At 38.4% G+C, this 19,050-nt stretch overlaps 1 protein-coding gene across 1 annotated transcript; it reads right to left on the bottom strand.

The window, feature by feature from the left end:
- Positions 1–50: 50 nt before the first annotated feature.
- Positions 51–17,806, bottom strand: pck2 (phosphoenolpyruvate carboxykinase 2 (mitochondrial)). Its single transcript, XM_067435539.1, has 10 exons — positions 17,273–17,806; positions 11,334–11,549; positions 10,220–10,404; positions 8,739–8,945; positions 7,981–8,168; positions 7,680–7,842; positions 7,155–7,370; positions 4,831–4,968; positions 1,221–1,316; positions 51–1,109 (listed from the first exon to the last, which is right to left on the bottom strand). Exons 1-10 carry the CDS (start codon positions 17,302–17,304, stop codon positions 640–642), a joined length of 1,911 nt encoding a protein of 636 aa, XP_067291640.1. The 5' UTR covers positions 17,305–17,806; the 3' UTR covers positions 51–639.
- Between the last annotated feature and the right edge of the window lie 1,244 nt (positions 17,807–19,050).

The following is a 19,050-nucleotide window of genomic DNA, read 5'->3' as shown; positions in this document are numbered from 1 at the left end:
AACAGTTCATTGCAACTGTTGTGATATAAGAAAACCGACTGACACATACATTTTGTTTGAGAATTGTATTTATTCCATCAGCTCAGGTAAAAACATACACACGCAATCAAAGATTGAGACTTACTGGTACTCTTTGGTCCAGATCCTTCAACTCTGGCTACACCTGAATCATGTATATCATATGACACAGATAAAAGGCACATTCTTTTAAAATAAAAAAAGGTTTTCATTAGGTAACCAATGAAGATATTGGTGCTTTCCTTGAAGACATGTCTGATATGTTTTCCTTAAAATTAGTAGATAAAAGTTAGTGTATAAATAAACTATAATTTTAATAAAGATGTTGTGGTTTAAATTCATCAAGTGATCTAGTTTGAACCGAAGATAATCTAAAATGGCATTTTGGTAGTTAGCTTGTAAACATTAAATTGAGTTTTTAGCTTCTACTGTAAGATAAAATAAGGCACCTAGTTACTGATGCCACTGATGACATCTAGTGAACTTTTTGGTTTTGTGTTTCTCAGATGCAGTGTCCACTGCAGTGCAACAGTCAGTCACATTAAAACAGTTACCTCCACCTCCACCCCAACCCATCCTATTCCTCACATCAACACAGCATCAATGTAATGTAGTGTCTGTTCAATCCCTCACTCTCTCTTCCAGTGCCCTCAGCTCTCCCTCCACTTGTGCAGGTAGATCAGCTCCAACCTGCTGGGTGAAGTAGGTCCGGAGCTCCTGCGTTTCCTTCTGCCAGAAGGGTTTGGGCAGGTCAAAGAGGGCACCCATATCGATATTCCCACCCAGGCCTTCTGTGTTTATGGCACCGTTTTGTGGAATCCATCCCACGATGCTCTTGGTGGCAGCCTCGTCTTCACTGGTACGGCCGCAACGCTTGAAGATCCACTCTAGGACACGGGCGTTCTCTCCGAACCCTGGCCACAGGAAAGAGCCGGTCTTCTGATCTTTCCGGAACCAGTTGACGTGGAAGATCTTAGGGAGCTGGGTCGGGCCCTTGCGCGTCTCCATACTCAACCAGTGGGCCAGATAGTCGCCAAAGTTGTAACCGAAGAAAGGACGCATTGCGAAGGGATCATGCATGATTGCTTTACCTAAGGAAAATGAGCCATAAATATTGTAATTTAAGAAAAACATTTTTTGTTCAGTTTGTCACTAGTAGTGTTTAAACATTACTTATAATATGGAGAAAGGAAAGTTTGTACCTTTATGTTCAGCGGCGGCCGTGGATTCAGATCTCATGGCTGCACCCACAAACACACCGTGACGCCAGTTAAACGACTCGTACACCAAAGGCACACCTGGGAAAAAAGACAGGTACATTTTGAGATATAATGTATAGCATTTGTATGTACATATACACACTATTGTTGATAATGTAGTAATAATTATTATTAATGTAGAAAACAGTTGTACTTCTTAAACATTTTGTGGAAACATACTTTTTTTCAGGATTCTCTGATGAATATAAAGTAAAAAATAACAGAATTTATATGAAATAGATTTTTTTGTAACATAAATGTCTTTACTGTCGCTTTTGATAAATGTATTGCATCCCTGTTGAATAAAAGTATCATAAAAGTGTGTATTAGTGTGTAAAGATTAGCATGCTGCGTTAACGTGAGACTCTTATCGGGCGATACAAATATATCACCGTTAATCTATTCTCGAAGGGTTGGGAGCTGGGTCTATACTACTATGATTACTTTCACTTTGATATTTTAGCACGGATGTATACCAAGCCAAATTGTATTGTCGGGGGCGAGAATGAGTCTTCAAACATGTGTATATGCCTAGTGTGAAATCAAATTACCGCCACATCAACATGATGTGCTAACATGGATTCTGCTAATACGCGGCAGGGTTTGCTTCAAGGAAAATTGATTTTATCCCAATGGAAACCTTAATAAGTCTAAGGTTGTTTGCACCGTGCAATGCAGAATTAGTTTACTGTAGGAGTTCTTCCAGTCTCGAGTACAGCCTAAATACACACTTTTTCTTCTGTCAAGCGCAGTTGAAGTAGAAAGTGCCTTGGACAAACACTGTCAAGATGAGAGAGAGTAGCCAGGCTATGTGTCATTATTCCAAAATTATCTTCATAACTTCTTACGAAATAAAAAGTTTACCCCTGAGAAAGATTAATTTTCCTCTCAACATTATAGCCTGGTTTGAGCAGCGTGCACACATATTCTGAATGCAGAATTCAGATGCGCCATTGTAATCTAGATTAATTCCAAAATTAATCTAGATTAAACAAATGAATCTATGCCCACCTGTAGTGTGTGTGTATATATATATATATATATATATATATATATATATATTATTTAGTATTTTAGTATTAAGATTTAGTACTTAATATTATAAACATATTGAATATAATAATAATTCATTACATGTATACCCCAATATACCACCACCAATGAGCGATATCCACCTAGATGATGCGACGGCAGCCATATTGTGCCCGAACACCCACCACACACCAATTTATTGGAGAAGACAGACTGATGAAGCCAATTAGTATGTATAAGGTTGAGCAGGATGCTCTGATTATAATGGAAAGAGGCCAAAGGGCAAATTTGGCCAGGATGCCAGGGTTACACCCCTACTCTTTTCCAAGTGATCAAGGGCTTAGGGCATTCCAGTTCAGTCCATTGCAAAGTTTCCGCCAGGAGTGGGCACTCATGCAACGTAAGCAATGACGCACATCCGAGTGAACGAGACGAAGGGAAGTTTGCGAGTGAAGGGCATGATAAAAACGAACTGTGCTGCGTTCCAGTTCGTTTTTTTATCATGCCCTTCACTCACAAACTTCCCTCCGTCTCGTTCACTCGGATGTGCGTCATGCATATGTTGCATGAGTGCCCACTCCTGGCGGAAACTTTGCAAATGGACTGAACTGGAACGCCCTAAGCCCTTGATCACTTGGAATCCACTATGGAGTTGATATATTATTTATTTTTTACCTTTACGAAATTGTTTAATGCAGCATTCTATATGTATATGGATGTTTGGGTTGTTTTAAATGTTTTAAAAAATAGTTATAGTTGTTTGTGGTGTGGTAAATTAAACGTGATATGTGGTGACGTCACAATCGCGTTGCATTGTGGTATATGAAGCTGCCTGAAGTGTACATATGAAGTAGACTCGCTCACTCTGTCAAAATCGAGGGAGCAAGGGTCTGTCCATACAAACTTCCCTTGTCCACTTCACGAAGTGGAACGCACTTCAAAATGGCGGCAGAGATTCCCCCAAGGGGAAGTGCTTAGGGAAATTTGCAAGTGCGTGTCTTAAAGTGGAGTGGAACGCAGCATCGTAACGCAGCATATGTTTGTCATGTGCTCCTCTTGTCCTGCCTCCTTGTTTGCTGTTACCACGCCCCCTTGTTTAGTCTGGTCTAGTCCTCGTTTGACTTATTGTGCTCACCTGTTCCTCATGTGCTGATCACTTTATATTGAGCTCCTTTCCCTCTTGTCTTTGCTGGTCTGTTGTGTGCTTGTGAGTATGTATTCAGTGTTTGCTTGCAGCTCTTGTCAAATCCCATTTATAGTTAGTCCTTCTGTCAATTCTAGATTAGGATTTCTTTATTTTCAGTTTTTTTCTTTGTTCTTAAGTTTTTAGTCTAGTCAAGTTTTTCATTATTTTGATCTTGTTTCTCTGGGCTTTATTTTGTTTTTTCATTTGTTTTCTCTTTTCTAGGTCCAGTTATTTTAGTTTTTTGTTTTGTTTACTGGGGTTCTAGTTTTGCCAGTTTTTGTTTTATTTGTCTTGAGTGTTGTAACTGGTTTGTTCGTGCCTCCTCCCTGGGATTTCCTGCCTGCTGGTTCCTTCTGCCTGGTAGCTGGACTGGTTCTGAGCAGCCAGTAGCGGTTCTTTGCTTCCTGCCCTGTCTTCACTTCTACCATCTACCTGGTCTGGTCAGTCCTCAGTGGTTCTTAAACCTGCTCCATCCTGGAGCTGGTTCCAGCAGCCACGTTCATCTGTCCTGTCATTTGTTCCCCATTGACCCTGCTGTTTGAACTGTCACTCCTCCTTGTGCCTTGTTGAACTGTCCTGTCAATAAATTGTTAACTCTGCATCTGGGTCCTCCATTTCCTTATACCTGACACAGTCAGGACCTCCATTTAATGCCTTATCTGAAGAATGGTGCTTTTGAGTAGAGTTCCCATGATTATACTGGGGCGCTAGGACCCCACTAGCCTCACTAACACCTCTTCCAGCAGCTATCTAGTTTTCCCAGGAGGACTCCAATCCAGGCACTGACCAAGCTCAACCCTGCTTGGCTTCAGTGGGTGACCCGGTGAGAGATGCAGCTTGATAGCTGCTGGCTATAGTATCGTTAATTTGAGTTAAATATTGAGTGAACACTGGGTTTGGTGGAGATGGCAAGTTTGACAAAAAGGTTCTTGAGTATGTGGAAATCTGTGAAAATGGGTTTAACAAGAAGGTTATTGTATTAAAAACAGGGACTAGTGACTGACATGGATGTTGTGTTTTGAGAATGCGCTGATCGACTTAAGGTGGTACGTGCATGTAAACTGCAGGATGTTTTATGTAGAGACTGACTGTAATTGGATGGATCATTCTGAAATAAAAGTATTTTTTATTTCAGACCACTATTGTGTATTTGACTTTTTTTTTTTCTTTTTTTTTTTTTTTTTTTCTTACAACTGTTTTAATTATCCTTGTTTTTATTTTTAATTCTTACTCTTTGAATTGCCATTGGGTATGAAATGTGCTATACAAATAAACTTGCCTTGCCTAGTAGTATAACTATCTTGATATAAAAATAATTGATTCAGTGACACCCACCTTCTGGTCTTCTGCCTCCAAATACAATGGCATCAATAGGGACGCCCTCATCACTCTCCCAGCGTGGGTCTATGATCGGGCACTGGGCAGCAGGGGCACAAAACCTGGAGTTCGGGTGAGCGCACAGTGTAGAATCACCTGAGAAACAGAAGATAGTTTGATCAATTAAGTTATATTTATATAACCTTATCAATTTGTATATTTATGTATTAAAGGTGCCGTAGAATGAAAAATTGAATTAACCATGCCATGGTGAAATATTAAGAGTTCCGTACATGGACATCACATACTGTGAGTCTCAAACATCATTGCCTCCTACTACTTATGTAAATCTCGTGAATCCATAACACAACGGGAATAAAGTGCTTCTCAACATAAACCCAACCGTGACGCAAGCGTTGGGGATCATTTACATGCACGCCCCCAACATTTGCATCTGTCCAAACATGTTCATTGTCAGGCGGAAATGGGAGCGAATCATCAAAACAAGCTGCTCTCATGGACACACTTCATGTTCCAGGCTGTGCAGGATACTTTTCTACCCTTCCCACAGATAAAAATGTCAACAGTCATGGTTGATGTTTATAATCCAATACCACAACAATTTAATTCAAGATTGTTCGTTTGTTCGGCCCATTTCAAGCAAACTTCGCTCAGCGTCTTAAACTGAGGAAAGTGGCAATTACAACTGTATTACTGCAAGCAGTAAGCAGCAATTTTATCCACTTATTAAATGTTTAAACCATTTCTGATTAAATTGAAAGTTTCTTAGAGAGACAGCATTGTCAAGATGACGCTAGATGCTTACAGTCACAATAGGAAACTCCAAGTACCATACCAAACTAAATAGTGTGTCTAATGACAAAGGGTAATATTATTTTGTATTACAAAATACAACCATAGATACTTTGCTTAGATCGTTCACTCGATCCTTCTAGCAAACGTCACCTTTTCCACCATATAAGTTAAGACGATAGTCATCTGACAAGGCTATTCATTTTGTAAAAATATAAGTTATATATTTTTGAGAACTGAAGTATGGTGTTTCCTATGTTTTTGCCTATTTGTATTTCAGATTAGGCTACATCACAGTCACTGCGTAGCCTACATTGTGACTAATGTTATATAAACATGCAATATCGTTGACGAAAAAAGAAAAAAATGTAGTCTAAAATGTAGGCTGAATGACACACTTTAAGCAGAACATCTCAAATGGAGATTGATTAAATGCAGCTTACTTGTTTATTGGTGTTTTCAGATCATCTGCGCGCGAGAGAGAGCTTGTGTGCATATGGTTGCCAGATTTGACATGTTTAGGTAAAACAGAATGCATACGGGTTTTTTTCACAGAAAAGCTCTGTTTGGGGGATTTAATTACTGAAATCTTGCAACCGCACAAACACGAGCTCTTTCTCGCGCGCGGATGATCTGAAAACACCAATAAACAAGTAAGCTGCATTTAATCAATCTCCATTTGAGATGTTTTGCTTAAAGTGTCATTTAGTCTGTCTGTGTTCTGTCAGGATGGTCAGGACTCACAAGCTAAACAGCTGAACTGCTTGTGAGCTGTGAGCTGCTGAAAAAAGCCAATCAGAGCAGAGCTCAACATTAATATTCATGACACTTCTAAATAAGGCAAAAACAGAGCATTACATCCTAGGGACAATTTATAGGGTTTGTAAATGGACCTGTAAAACTGTATCTGGACAAGTTTTGCCCTTAAAAAGCCACATACCCTCTATGTAGATATCAGAGAACAATTTAACATATTGTTTCAAATTATTCTAGGGCACCTTTAATGAATGTTTCTCTTAACTGTCAATAGGGTGCTTGGTGCTTCTTTTTTTTCTTTTTTTTATTGAATCACATTTTATGAATCATCATAAACTAGGTATCATTGGAAAGTTTACACCTATTTTGAAATCAGACATTGCTTTACCATAGGACTGTATTTAAATTCCTTTTAGCAAGCAATTATTCTATTTTATAATCAAAACATTTTTTAATCTTGACAAAACTCATATAGCTGGAAATAGCTTCTGTTTTGTAATAGAAGTGATATTGTGACAGAAATGTATTCATTTCTTAAAGGAGAACGCATACAATGAAATGGAATGTGCTTGACACCCGGTGGGTTTTAATTATATCAACTTCAAATTTGGAACACAACTTGGTTAGACATATGGCATTTTTAGATTAAAAATAGTTCTGTAAAATATATATTTTGTATAAAAAATTTGTAGTACAGTACATTTGTTTTACAGTAAATTTAAACTTCACTATAGTAAAGTCTTCATTTAGACTTTACTAATCAACAATCTTACCATACTTCCAAGACTTTCCATGCCAGTCTGTGAGTTTGATTCCAGGTGCAGGTGGATCCAGACCCTCCCACCACACACCCCCATCGCTGGTCTCTCCTACATTAGTGAACACTGTGTTACTGGAGATTGTTGCCATGGCATGAGGGTTGGTCTTTAGGGATGTCCCGGGGGCAACTCCAAAGAAACCATTTTCTGGATTAATAGCTCTGAGTTTGCCTGGAGAAGAGAGTCAAAATGCACCATCGTTTGTATTTAAAACATCTATTTAAAATCATAAGCAACAGTATTCTCCTCAACAGATTCCTCATTTCATACACTATACACTCTACACTATACTGCACACATGAGCAACTGTTTTTACTGCGTTTTGTTTGGTGAGCTACACAATTATTTTTAATTTTAATTAGATCTCTCTTTGCTGCCCAATAAACATGCCAAAATAAGAGATATGGTGTAATTTCCTGGCTGCCCATAAACCCACACTTGTGTCAATAATTGCTGTCTAGGACAAGTCATATTTCTTACCCTGACTGTCAAATTTCATCCAGGCGATGTCATCGCCCACACACTCAACCTTCCAGCCTGGCAGTGATGGTTTCATCATGGCCAGGTTAGTTTTCCCACAAGCACTCGGGAACGCTGCTGCAATGTACCGTTTTACACCCTGAGGATTTGTGATTCCCAAAATCTGGAGGGAAGAGAAACAGGGACGAGTATCAACAACATGTTTAGAAATGAAAACTCCAGCTGAGAGAGTAGTATGTCAGTTAGATGCATTGTTTTAAACTCGAAAGCAAGAGCCAGGATTTTGTCTGGCATCCCATACCAGCATGTGTTCAGCCAACCAGCCTTCGTCTTTGGCGATGCGTGAGGCGATACGAAGAGCAAAGCACTTCTTTCCAAGGAGCGAGTTTCCACCGTAACCGCTGCCGAAGGATAAGATCTGCCTGGTGTCTGGGAGATGCGAGATCAACACCTTTTCTGGGTTACAAGGCCAGCTGTTTACTAAAGGAGCTGTGTGGGAAGAGCAGAGATAAGAAAAAAAAAAAATATATATATATACACTGTCGTTCAAAGGTTTATGATGCAGTAAGCCTTTTTTTTTAGAAATTGAATCTACAAGGACATTAAATTGATCAAAAGTGAAAATGTTCTATTCATCAAAGAATCCTGAAAAAACATATCATGGTTTCTACAAAAATATTAAGCAGCAGAACTTTTTTCAGCATTGTTAATAATACGAAATGTTATTTAGATTGTTAAAAAATATTTAGAATATTAATAATAAAATTAATTATTTTAATAATACAGTTAAATACTGAATATTGCTGTTTTTACTGTATTATTGATCAAATAATGCAACTTTGGTGAGCATAAGACACTTTTTTCAAAAACATAAAAAATTCTTAACAACCCCAGACTTTTGAAAGCTTGCGTAAACAGCCAAAAACTATTATTACAATAATAATGTTGTTGTTTAAAAAGGACAAATTGGATCATTTGAAGGAATTGCTGAAGTTTAGAGTTTTATTTGATGGATTGAATCACATTTAATCTGACATTAAAATAAAGCAGTTAAGGTACCTTTGAGTGGTAAAGGTCGGCCCAGAGAGTGCTGGCAGCGCACAAACTCCGCCCCATCTGCTAGTTTCTCCAGCACAGGTGTCCCCATACGTGTCATGATGCCCATGCTAGCCACCACATATGGAGAATCTGTCACCTGAACACCAAACTTAGCAAGAGAAGAGTTCACAGGGCCCATACTGAAGGGGATCACATACATAGTCCGTCCTACAGAGGGTCAGAAAGGTAGAAATATTCAGACTTTTTAGGCATTGCAAAAGTTTCTTTCCAGCCTATCCTACATGATCATGAGGACGGATAAACAACATTAGATTTTAAATGAATATTTCAGGTAAAATAAGAATAAAGTTCTCCTGATGGGAATCTGTGTATGGGTTTTACTAAATGAAAAGCTATTCTTTGCAGTTCAAACATGCCTCCTATGCTAGTCAGGATTGTTATTTATAACAATTATTTTTCACACAATTAACTCTGCACTATCGTTCCACAAAAGGCAGATGCTGCAGTAAACTGAATTTGATTCTGAGAGCTCTGGTTTGTGTACATTTGCTATTGATCATGGCACCAGTAATTCATCATGATAATCAAATAATGGAGAAAAGCATTATAACCAGGTATATATCCAGGCAAACAATATATAAGACAAGTGTACTTTCAGTATTTTAAATAGCTGATTCAGATGCCTGGATCACAGTAGGGTTATTATTAATGTATGTTTGCATTGATTCTTGTCTTTGTCATATCCAATAAATTATCAATACATTGTGCAAAATAATGTTGCCTCTCAAATCTGTTTTATAATTTCTTTTACAACAGAACAAAGACATCAAGTCAGGCCCATGTATATATATATACTATTGTTTGAGGTCAACTAATGATGTTTGTGTGGTTTTTACATTAAAAAACATCATAATAAATGAGTGATAGGCTATTTTCTATGCTGGTTTTGAGCGTAGTGTGTGTGCGACCTTCAAATATCAAGTCAAGAGAGTGAACAAAGTATTCTCCAGCCGGTGACAGCATGCTAAGGTATGTTCTGTTAGACACCTACACATAATCAATACAATCTGTAACAATGCAATACTATCACATATAAAAAACATGTTTTACTCATTCCGCGTGTATGTCTACACTGAAATGAACCAATATGTGTGTGTGTGTGTGTGTGTGTGTGTGTGTGTGTGTGTGTGTGTGTGTGTGTGTGTGTGTGTGTGTGTGTGTGTGTGTGTGTGTGTGTGTGTGTGTGTGTGTGTGTGTATGTGTGTGTGTGTGTGTGTGTGTGTGTGTGTGTGTGTGTGTGTGTGTGTGTGTGTGTGTGTGTGTGTGTGTGTGTGTGTGTGTGTGTGTGTGTGTGTGTGTGTGTGTGTGTGTGTGTGTGTGTGTGTGTGTGTGTGTGTGTGTGTCCAATGTAAATGGATTCATAAACATACTAAATTATGTTTTTTTCAGTAATTGATCAGTCATCTGAGAAACACACAAACCTGCCATGCTGCCAGGAAAGCGGTCCTCTCTGGCCTTCTTGAAGTCTCCCTCACTCATCCAGCTGCCCAGCTGGGACTTGGCACCTCCGGTGGGGATGGGGATAGTGTCTCTTTGGTCTTTCGTGACGATCACTGTCTTGCTCTCAACACGAGCCACATCTTTAGGGTCAGTACGTGCCAGCCAGCTGCACACAGAAATGATTATAAAATCAGCAGAAATTTAAATCAGGATAAAGTTATGTCAGACCATTCATATTATCATCAGTATTTCTTAAAGTGCACCTATTATATTATAATTTTCTCATAATATATGTTGCATAATTATCTGTTTTCTCACCGTGTCTTAAGCTGGGTGCACACTGTGTGATTTTGGCCACAATTTGGCCATCTGAGACAAATTTTGCAAATCCTAAAATTTTTGGATTTTGTTTTTTTAAGACAAACTATGATCAAAACCAGAGCTAGAGGTTTCTTTGTTTGTAGCCACCATTTCAGTCCTGCATGTAATGCAGCTCACTGTCACCTAACGTGTCATTGACTGATGACTTTGGACGAGTTTTCTTGTGTGCGTCCGTCTTTAGAACGCCTTGACTATCGTACAGTCTGACATTAATGACAACTAAGATCATACAGTGTGACACGGTTACATCAAGGATCATGTTCGTACAGTCTGACAAGCAACATTCGCAAAGGATTTTGAAAAATCGCAGTGTGCAGGACCCACTAAACAGTTTCATAATAAAGGTCTCTCTGAACCCCGCCTTTCTGAAAGCCAACGCTGTTCTGCTTGGTCAGATGGCCCAGTCTGTTGTGATTGTTGTGCCGTGGGTCAGAAACAAAATGCCCCTTACCATTACCATATACCATATCATTACCATATCAATTTGAGCCAGAGGGGCTGTTTACATCAGGTCACTTCATGCGTTTTCTCCGGTCAGATAGCTTTCCAATTGTGAAAAGACCAAGTGCCCTCTAAAACGCTTTCAAGGCAGATTTAAATCCGATCACTCAAAATAATTCAGGTGTTTTTTTGTTGTTGTTATAAATGCATCTGGTTAAAAAGCATAATAGGTGCACTTTAAAATACTTACAATACAAGCAAAAAACTACTTACCAGTTTTCATATTTGCTGAGTTTCTTTACCATGCCATCTTTCTCCAGATTGGCCAGGATGTCTGCTGTCTCCTCTGGTGTGCCTGTGACTACGTGCACTTTAGCAGGTTTACACTCAGCCACTGCGCCAGACACAAACTCAGCCACTGATGATGGCAGAGAGGGAATGGAAGAGAGGGACCGCGCTCCTACTGAAGCTGTATTGATGGCATTTCGCCTACATGGGCACATGCAGACAGTAAAAAAAAAGTAAGATCAATCACATAAGAATGGGTGAACCAACAAAACGCACATTCTGGGTTAGTTTTACACATTTTAAAAGCACACACACACACACCAAAACTGAAAATTATAATTATATTATAAACAGTTAAGAGTGTTGACATACAATCCAACATCAATGATTTATCACTGTGGACTGTCAGTTTTTGCATTAGTGGTAGGAATTATTAAGCAATTTTTTTGTAAGTTAAATCAATATGCCAGTGGGTGACAACAAGTGTCTTTTGTGAGTTATTTGAATCATTCACTCAACTGTTTTGTTCAAAACTATGATGAAAGCCTGAACCTGAAATCCTCCATTCACTATTCCCTACATTACTGAACTAATATTGCAATATATTTCACTGAATGAGTGAATGAAAATGAGTGCAGCACTAAATTGATAAAAAGGGATAGTTAACCCAAAAAAGAATAATACCCCATGATGTATTTACCCTCAAGACATCCTAGGTGTATATGCAATTCTTCTTTCAGACGAATACAATCGGAGTTATAATAAAAATGTCCTGCACTGAATGGCAGCTCAAAATTTAAAGCCCAAAAAAATGCATCCATCCATTATAATAGTAATCCACACAGCTCCAGCTCCACAGCTTAATAAAGGCCTTCTGAAGCGAACAGATGGGTTTTTCTAAGATGCCTCTAAAATATCCATATTTAACATGTTAAAAAGTAAAATATCTAGCTTCTGATGGAATGCCTTCCATATTCAACTTATGGGAAAAAAGCATAACTGACATATACAGAATATAGATTCATCCTAAAGTTACAATAGTTATTCAGTCAAGAGCAGTCAGTGATTTACTCTTTTGTTGTTTGATCAACATAACATAACAAACAAAGACAGCAGCAGGAATATTATCAAGAGTATGGCACAGATACTGTACAATGCCAGGCTTTCTTGATTGTTTACATTTACTTCAGACTTAACCAACTATGTTCAGGGTTCTCGCCAAGATGGTCATTTTTACATAATTTTGTGAATCTGTCAGTTCAAATGCATTGGGTTCAACAACAATAACAAATCCAATTAAAACTATTTGTGTGTCAATGTGTTTATAATTACCGTATTTTCCGGACTATTAGTCGCTCCGGAGTATAAGTCGCATCAGTCAAAAAATGTGTCATGAAGAGGAAAAAAACATATATGAGTCGCACTGGACTATAAGTCGCATTAGGGCAGAAGCAGAGCGGGAGCCGCGCGCGCATGCATGCACCCGCTCGCGCCCGCTCGCGCCCGCTCACTGTGCATAACCAAGCAGAAGAAAGAAAGTTTGAAGTGAGTAAGAAACTTATGAGGGACTGGCGAAAAGCAGACGTTACTTTAACTGTAATGAAGAAAACAAAGAAAGCTAATCGCGGACTGTAAGCAAGATGGCCAAAGCTGATGGAACGAGTCCACAGATGCTTGAATTCTCTGCCGGGAGAAGCTCAGCCGCGCGAGACGAACGCTGTGTGAATCGTTCTCGGTTTGTAATTTGCAGAATAAGATTTTCTTTATTGGGGCATTTTGTTTGTGTTCAGTCTTTCTAAGTTGTTGTCTTTAAGTTTTTTTCTGTTTTCAGTCAATTTTTTAAGGGGTAGGCTACAGGAGCAGCATAGAGCGCCCTCTCGCGGCTATATGTTTATTCTTGTCAGTCAGTATGAATTAAATTTAATGTATAAGTCGCACCTGACTATAATTCACAGGACCAGCCAAACTATGAAAAAAAGTGCGACTTATAGCCCGGAAAATACGGTACTATGCAATTTGAAGCAGCATTATTGAGTTTTGAACAACTGGAGGCTGAGGACACCGGAAGACGTGCACATTCAAGTAAAAAAAGTGAGTGCTCTTATATCCTAAAAATAAGGTGGCTATAAAACTCCTATACTCCAGATTCAAATGGAACATTTCTAAACCCAATTAAATTTAAAGGGGGGGGGGGGGGGTAAAACACTCAGTTTCAGTCAATCTCATGTCAATCTTGAGTACCTATAGAGTAGTAATGCATCCTTCATATCTCCGAGAAGTCTTTAGTTTTGTTGTATTTATAAAAGAAATATAGGCTGTACTGAGTCTTTCTGGAAAAAAACGAGCGACTGGAGGCGTATTGTGTGGGCGGAGCTAAAGAATAACGAGCGCGCACAAAGTGGTGACGTCCTCAAGCGTGGAGAAGAAAACGCTACCCTAAATAAACCATGGCTATCAATCAGATTCAACTAATAAATATATGATCCAGAATCAGATCCGGAGGCTGAAATAAATTGAATAGGAGAAGCAACAACAGCAGGACGTCCGTCTCTGTGGTATGTAACTTACTGTATTTAGTGTCCTGTCAACATTTGTGTGTTTACTCGGTTTATGATGACATGATTCGGTTTATGGACTATTGTATGCGACTAAACCTTAGCAGTAGCAAGCAAAACGGTTTTGCACGTCAGACTAGTGTAACGTTATACATAGAACAACAATGGAGTAACCGTTAGTGCATTTGAATGATGAAGCACGCTTTGTGAGAACCTTCCCTAGGTTTAAATTTGGGTGGTTTTACAATAAACAAACTGACACCTATAGTGGTCAGCTAAACAAATGTATTTAAACACACACCATAGATCGCATGCTCCATTGATAAATGGACTAACTTTCTTCACGATCGTGTCGTTTACTGATGTTTACTTGCATGACGATAGCCAACAACATAGACATTTGAAGCAGTTTTACTCAACGCCTGCTTCCAAATCACGACCATGAAGCTTTATCGTTGGGACCACTCCGTCAAAAACACACTTCTTTGGTAACTGTTGATTTCGGGAAGTCCTGATAGCAGTGACCTTGGAGATCCACTTTTGCGAATCTTCCCGGAATGCTGTGATGAAGCGTTGGAGTCGCTTGATGTCACCCATAGGAATAAATTGGAGCGCGGCACGACCATAGGGCGCGACAGAAGTGTTGCACGGACGAGTGGATCTGCACCTTGAAAGCAGTGTTTATGGGCGTGCATCTCTCGCTCTAGTCACGCGCGTGCGCACCCTTCCGGGAGAAGAGCCCGTACGGCCCATACAATGACCTTCCGCTCTGTCGAAGTCAAGCGGACCCATACTCGAAAAAAACTCTCCGAAACTTGTGAGAAACCGGAGTATTTTTGACACAGAAATACTCCATCAAACGTCCAACATTCGTTTTTGAAACTTTGTCTATGTTTAGGATGGGAATCCAAAAGCTCAATATGCATGAAATAGCATTTCACCCCCCTTTAAAGTCTAAGCTAAAGACTGTAGATCATTTATAAACTAGATGAACATCTATGCCATGTTACATTAATGAATAAAAGTGTGTTTAAGCTGACAGTATGATTATTATCAATATGAATACTGCATTATAACTGCTGGATGTACTTTAACACATATCTTTGACCAAAACTGAAAGATAAGTGATTTAGAATCTGCAATATTATACAGTGTCCTTTGGACTTAAATATGCAACATGTGCAGGTGCTTATTAGCATGCATTTTACTAGGATATTGGCTGTTAATTAATACTTATAAAGCACATATTAATGCCTTATTTTGTATGACCTTATTCTACATCCCTCAATCCTAAACAATACCTAAACTTACCTAAAACTATGTTAATTAATATGTATTAATAAGAAGTAAATTAGAAATGTAGCTATAATTGAGTCAGTAGGCATGGTTAATAGTGAGAATTGTACCCTAATCTAAAGTTGTTGTTGCTGTTGTTTTTTTCATTTACAGCAAATAATTTATTATCGTTAAAATTTACAATATTATGGTCATGGCGTTGGTTCCCTTATGGTTGCTTCCCAAGGAATACACAAACTGGTAAAAAGCAGACCTTGAATGTCAAGGCATCTACCAAATTCATAAATGTAAATTGAATAAAATGGCAGAAAAAGGTGAGGAGAGGATATTCTCTTTCAACCTTGCAAATGTGTGTTGTATATATTTTACAAATAAGACTTTAAGTCATTTCTGACTTTTTCACTCACTTTATAGTACGCATCTTTAACTACTATGCACTACATGCAGACATGTTTTTGCGTGGTTGTTGTATTTAACAAATATCAGCATACTTGCAGTTATAATTAACATTGTTAATTACATCTATAATTACAGCCTTAAAAAAGAAAGGTTTTCATGCCAGAGGAGGTCTGCATTTTGTCTTTTCCATTCAATCATCTGCTTCCTGAACTTACATAGGGGTCAAAAACTAGCCTGTCATTCTTTAACGGCGTTAGCAAACTGACCATTCAACTAAAAGGACGGCACATGACTGCAAGGACTGGTTTCTATAACTAAGAGGATATCTGAAGGATAGGGTGGGTTCCTTTTCATTTACCCTTTCATTCTGTTCAGCCCAACCCCCACCCCAAGTGCAACACTCATCTTCTATTGTTTTCCAAAGCCATGAAAAGTATACAAATCACACTTGAACAAAGTCTCTAAGTCTATCACCGTTTTGCCCCCATGATTTCTCACTTTCATCAATAACCACTGAGCTTTAAATTATCACTTATCATAAGCAGTTATACACACCCTCATGTGAACTGACCAATCAGATGGCCTCCTTCGCATTCACTCCCCTCCCCTCCCCTTAGAGTCTGAGGGCCACTATACAAGCACACTATGTGCATGCATGTCATGAACACATACCACACGTACCATTAACAGACATGTGCAATAGTGAAATTTGGGTTAAAAAAAATTGTGCTTTTCTTTTTGAACTATATGCATGCATTACGGCTATACCTCAAGGGCGTTTCAATGCAAGAAAAAAAGAACCTGTTAAACAAGTTAGGAGATTTTTTCACTCAAAACACACACACGTATACGTCATTAACAATCAATTCCCGGTATCATGCAGCTCTAGGGTAAAGTTTAGCTAACTAGACTTTCACACTGTGCATATTTACTTGAAGTCCTGTGCTGATGTAATCACTCATTCTGTTGAGAGACTGACAGAGTAGATACAGATTTTGTTCAACATCATCATTTTGGCCTTGAAAGACATGTGATTGATCTCCAAATATTCCATATTATAGTGGTACATATTGCTCACAAATGCTTGCTCTGCCTTTGTGCGGTCAAAGGTGATGCTACTTACTCATTAATAACCCGTTTTTTCAGATTTACATTCACATTGTCTCTAAACTCAAGAAAAATGCCAGTAGCCTACGTGACTTGTTTCTGCATTCCTGTACGTGACAAACTCAATAACACTCCTTTCAGTCTAATAGTGAGATGTAATATGTGGCAAATGTCATTATATTTGGCAATAGCAGACTGCAGGACTTTGGAGTATCATAATTTAGCCTACTCTGTATTTCTATATAACGCTATCAGATATCATTCTGCCTTATAACAGGCTATCGTAGTTTAGTACCCCACTAAAACAGTTGACACTGTAATTGTAAAGATGTTTTATAGACCAGTTCAAGTTTGTTTAAGTATTAAAATAAACTATATACAAGGATGTTTAAACAGGAACGAGATGGGTGTGATATATTGAATATTTTGAGACAGAAGAAAAACCAATAAAAGTATATCTAGACCTTTAATTCTGTTTTGCAGCTCAACAAGGTAATAGGCGATATTACCACAATATACAGTATGGGGTATCATTACCTTGTTTAATGATGCCTAAAAGACACTCACCTCCTTAGTACTCCAAGCAACAGGCAGGACATCTTTGGTGCAAGTCAAATTGGTGGAGTAAACAATAAAATAAAAATAAAGCAATATGAGAGGGGCTTGTTCCTCTTCAGTCCTGTGCAGCTCTCATATCAGACTGGAGATAGTGTTATTCCAACTCTTGAGGTAGAGGAGAGTAAAGTAAGACCCTTGCACTGTAACACGTGTAACTTATCATCAGCTGATCCCACCCTCAGCTCAGATCCTGGACGAATAATGGCGCTCCTATCTCTGCGAACTAGCCTGAGATGTTACAATAATAAATACAACGTTGTATACAAAGGTCCTAATCGATTAACATATTTTATAAGTGTAATAGGTTACTGTAATAAGCGTGCGTTTCCAATAAAACACGACAAAGTGGAAAAACTAGCTGTTGCATTTCAGTCAAGAGTTCTACACTGACACATCTATGTCATTGAAGTGGTTTAAATGAATCGCGAGGCTGACGCAAGCGCGCGCTGGTTCCTGACTGTATCCGACTCCGCGAAGGACTCGCTGTGCTCCGTCCCGCGTTTCTCAATACCGACTGCAAAAAACGCCTGAACAAAGTTGTGTAGAAGTGATTCTTGCTTTTAAAGCTTCGAAGCTTTAAAATACAGATACAGATCTGTATCGAGTTCTGAAGTCACGCGAGCGTCGTCAGGATTTGCTTCAAGCCAAGTCAGCAGATGTTGAAAAATCTTGTGTTGTTCATTGAACATTGTAAGGCGGAAGCTTATTGGCTCCTTGTGACGTCGCTTCATTCATCGCCACAGCTGGGTTTGTGTAGTAGGAGACTCATTTAAATGTCTTAAAACTGTCTCACTGTGTCATTTTTATAATATTTTTTATAATAATTTTGTAAACTGTAATTTAATTCTCAACTGTGATTCCCTGGTATTGGTTTTGTATTTTCTTTGCAATAAAAAATAAAGAGACGCATTTAAATAAATGCAATGCTAAATGTAAATATGGTGGAAATAAGCCTTTGTTTTTAGTTAATAATACCTAAACAAATAATATTACGTTTAAAAAAATGTGCATCTATATTTTTATTTTACTTTTTTTGTTTATCCTAATGTCGCTACGATACACCCCATTTGTAAATCTTTAAAAACAATAACTGTCTTAATAAAAAGATGAATTTCAATGGTCATGGAGTGTAATTAGCTCACAATTACCTGAAATAATGCGGATATTCTAATGTCTGTCTTATAAGCTACATGTGTGTCTGATTATTTTGCATTTACTAACTCTTGGTTTTTATTAACGTTAGAAGATTTAAGCGTTTTTATTTGATTATTGCCACATTAAAGGCACAATAGGTGGCCTGTGTCAGCAAAATAATTATCCCAATTTTACATTATCCCAAATGTTTTCAAGAGTGTTTAAATCCAGAGAAATTAGCTATTTAAACGTGCCTGCCGTGTCTGTGCATCGCCTATCAATGACATAATAAGCTAATTACTCTCGCATTTTTATTCATGAGCGACAAATCTATTTATAATGGAATGACACAAATGACAAATGATTTGCAAGGGGAGCTTTGTCACGTTGAGTGTAGCTTTAAGCTGTTGCAACGCGAGCGGTCACATCCGGCATAGACATGTGTTATTTAATCTTGTGTTCTTGATTTGCCGCGAGTATTATCTTTACATGCATGCCTAATATATTGATCTAGCCGCCGACCAAACTCTTTTCCACCGGCTTTAGAGGTGAAGACAACAACTCCCATATGATTCTGTGAAATCAAGGCGTCA

The sequence above is a fragment of the Pseudorasbora parva genome, chromosome 24 (genome assembly GCF_024679245.1).
Source record: "Pseudorasbora parva isolate DD20220531a chromosome 24, ASM2467924v1, whole genome shotgun sequence".
NCBI classification, from domain to species: domain Eukaryota; kingdom Metazoa; phylum Chordata; class Actinopteri; order Cypriniformes; family Gobionidae; genus Pseudorasbora; species Pseudorasbora parva.
Note: the sequence above shows the minus strand (reverse complement) of the source record. Positions and strands in the feature narration are given on the sequence as shown.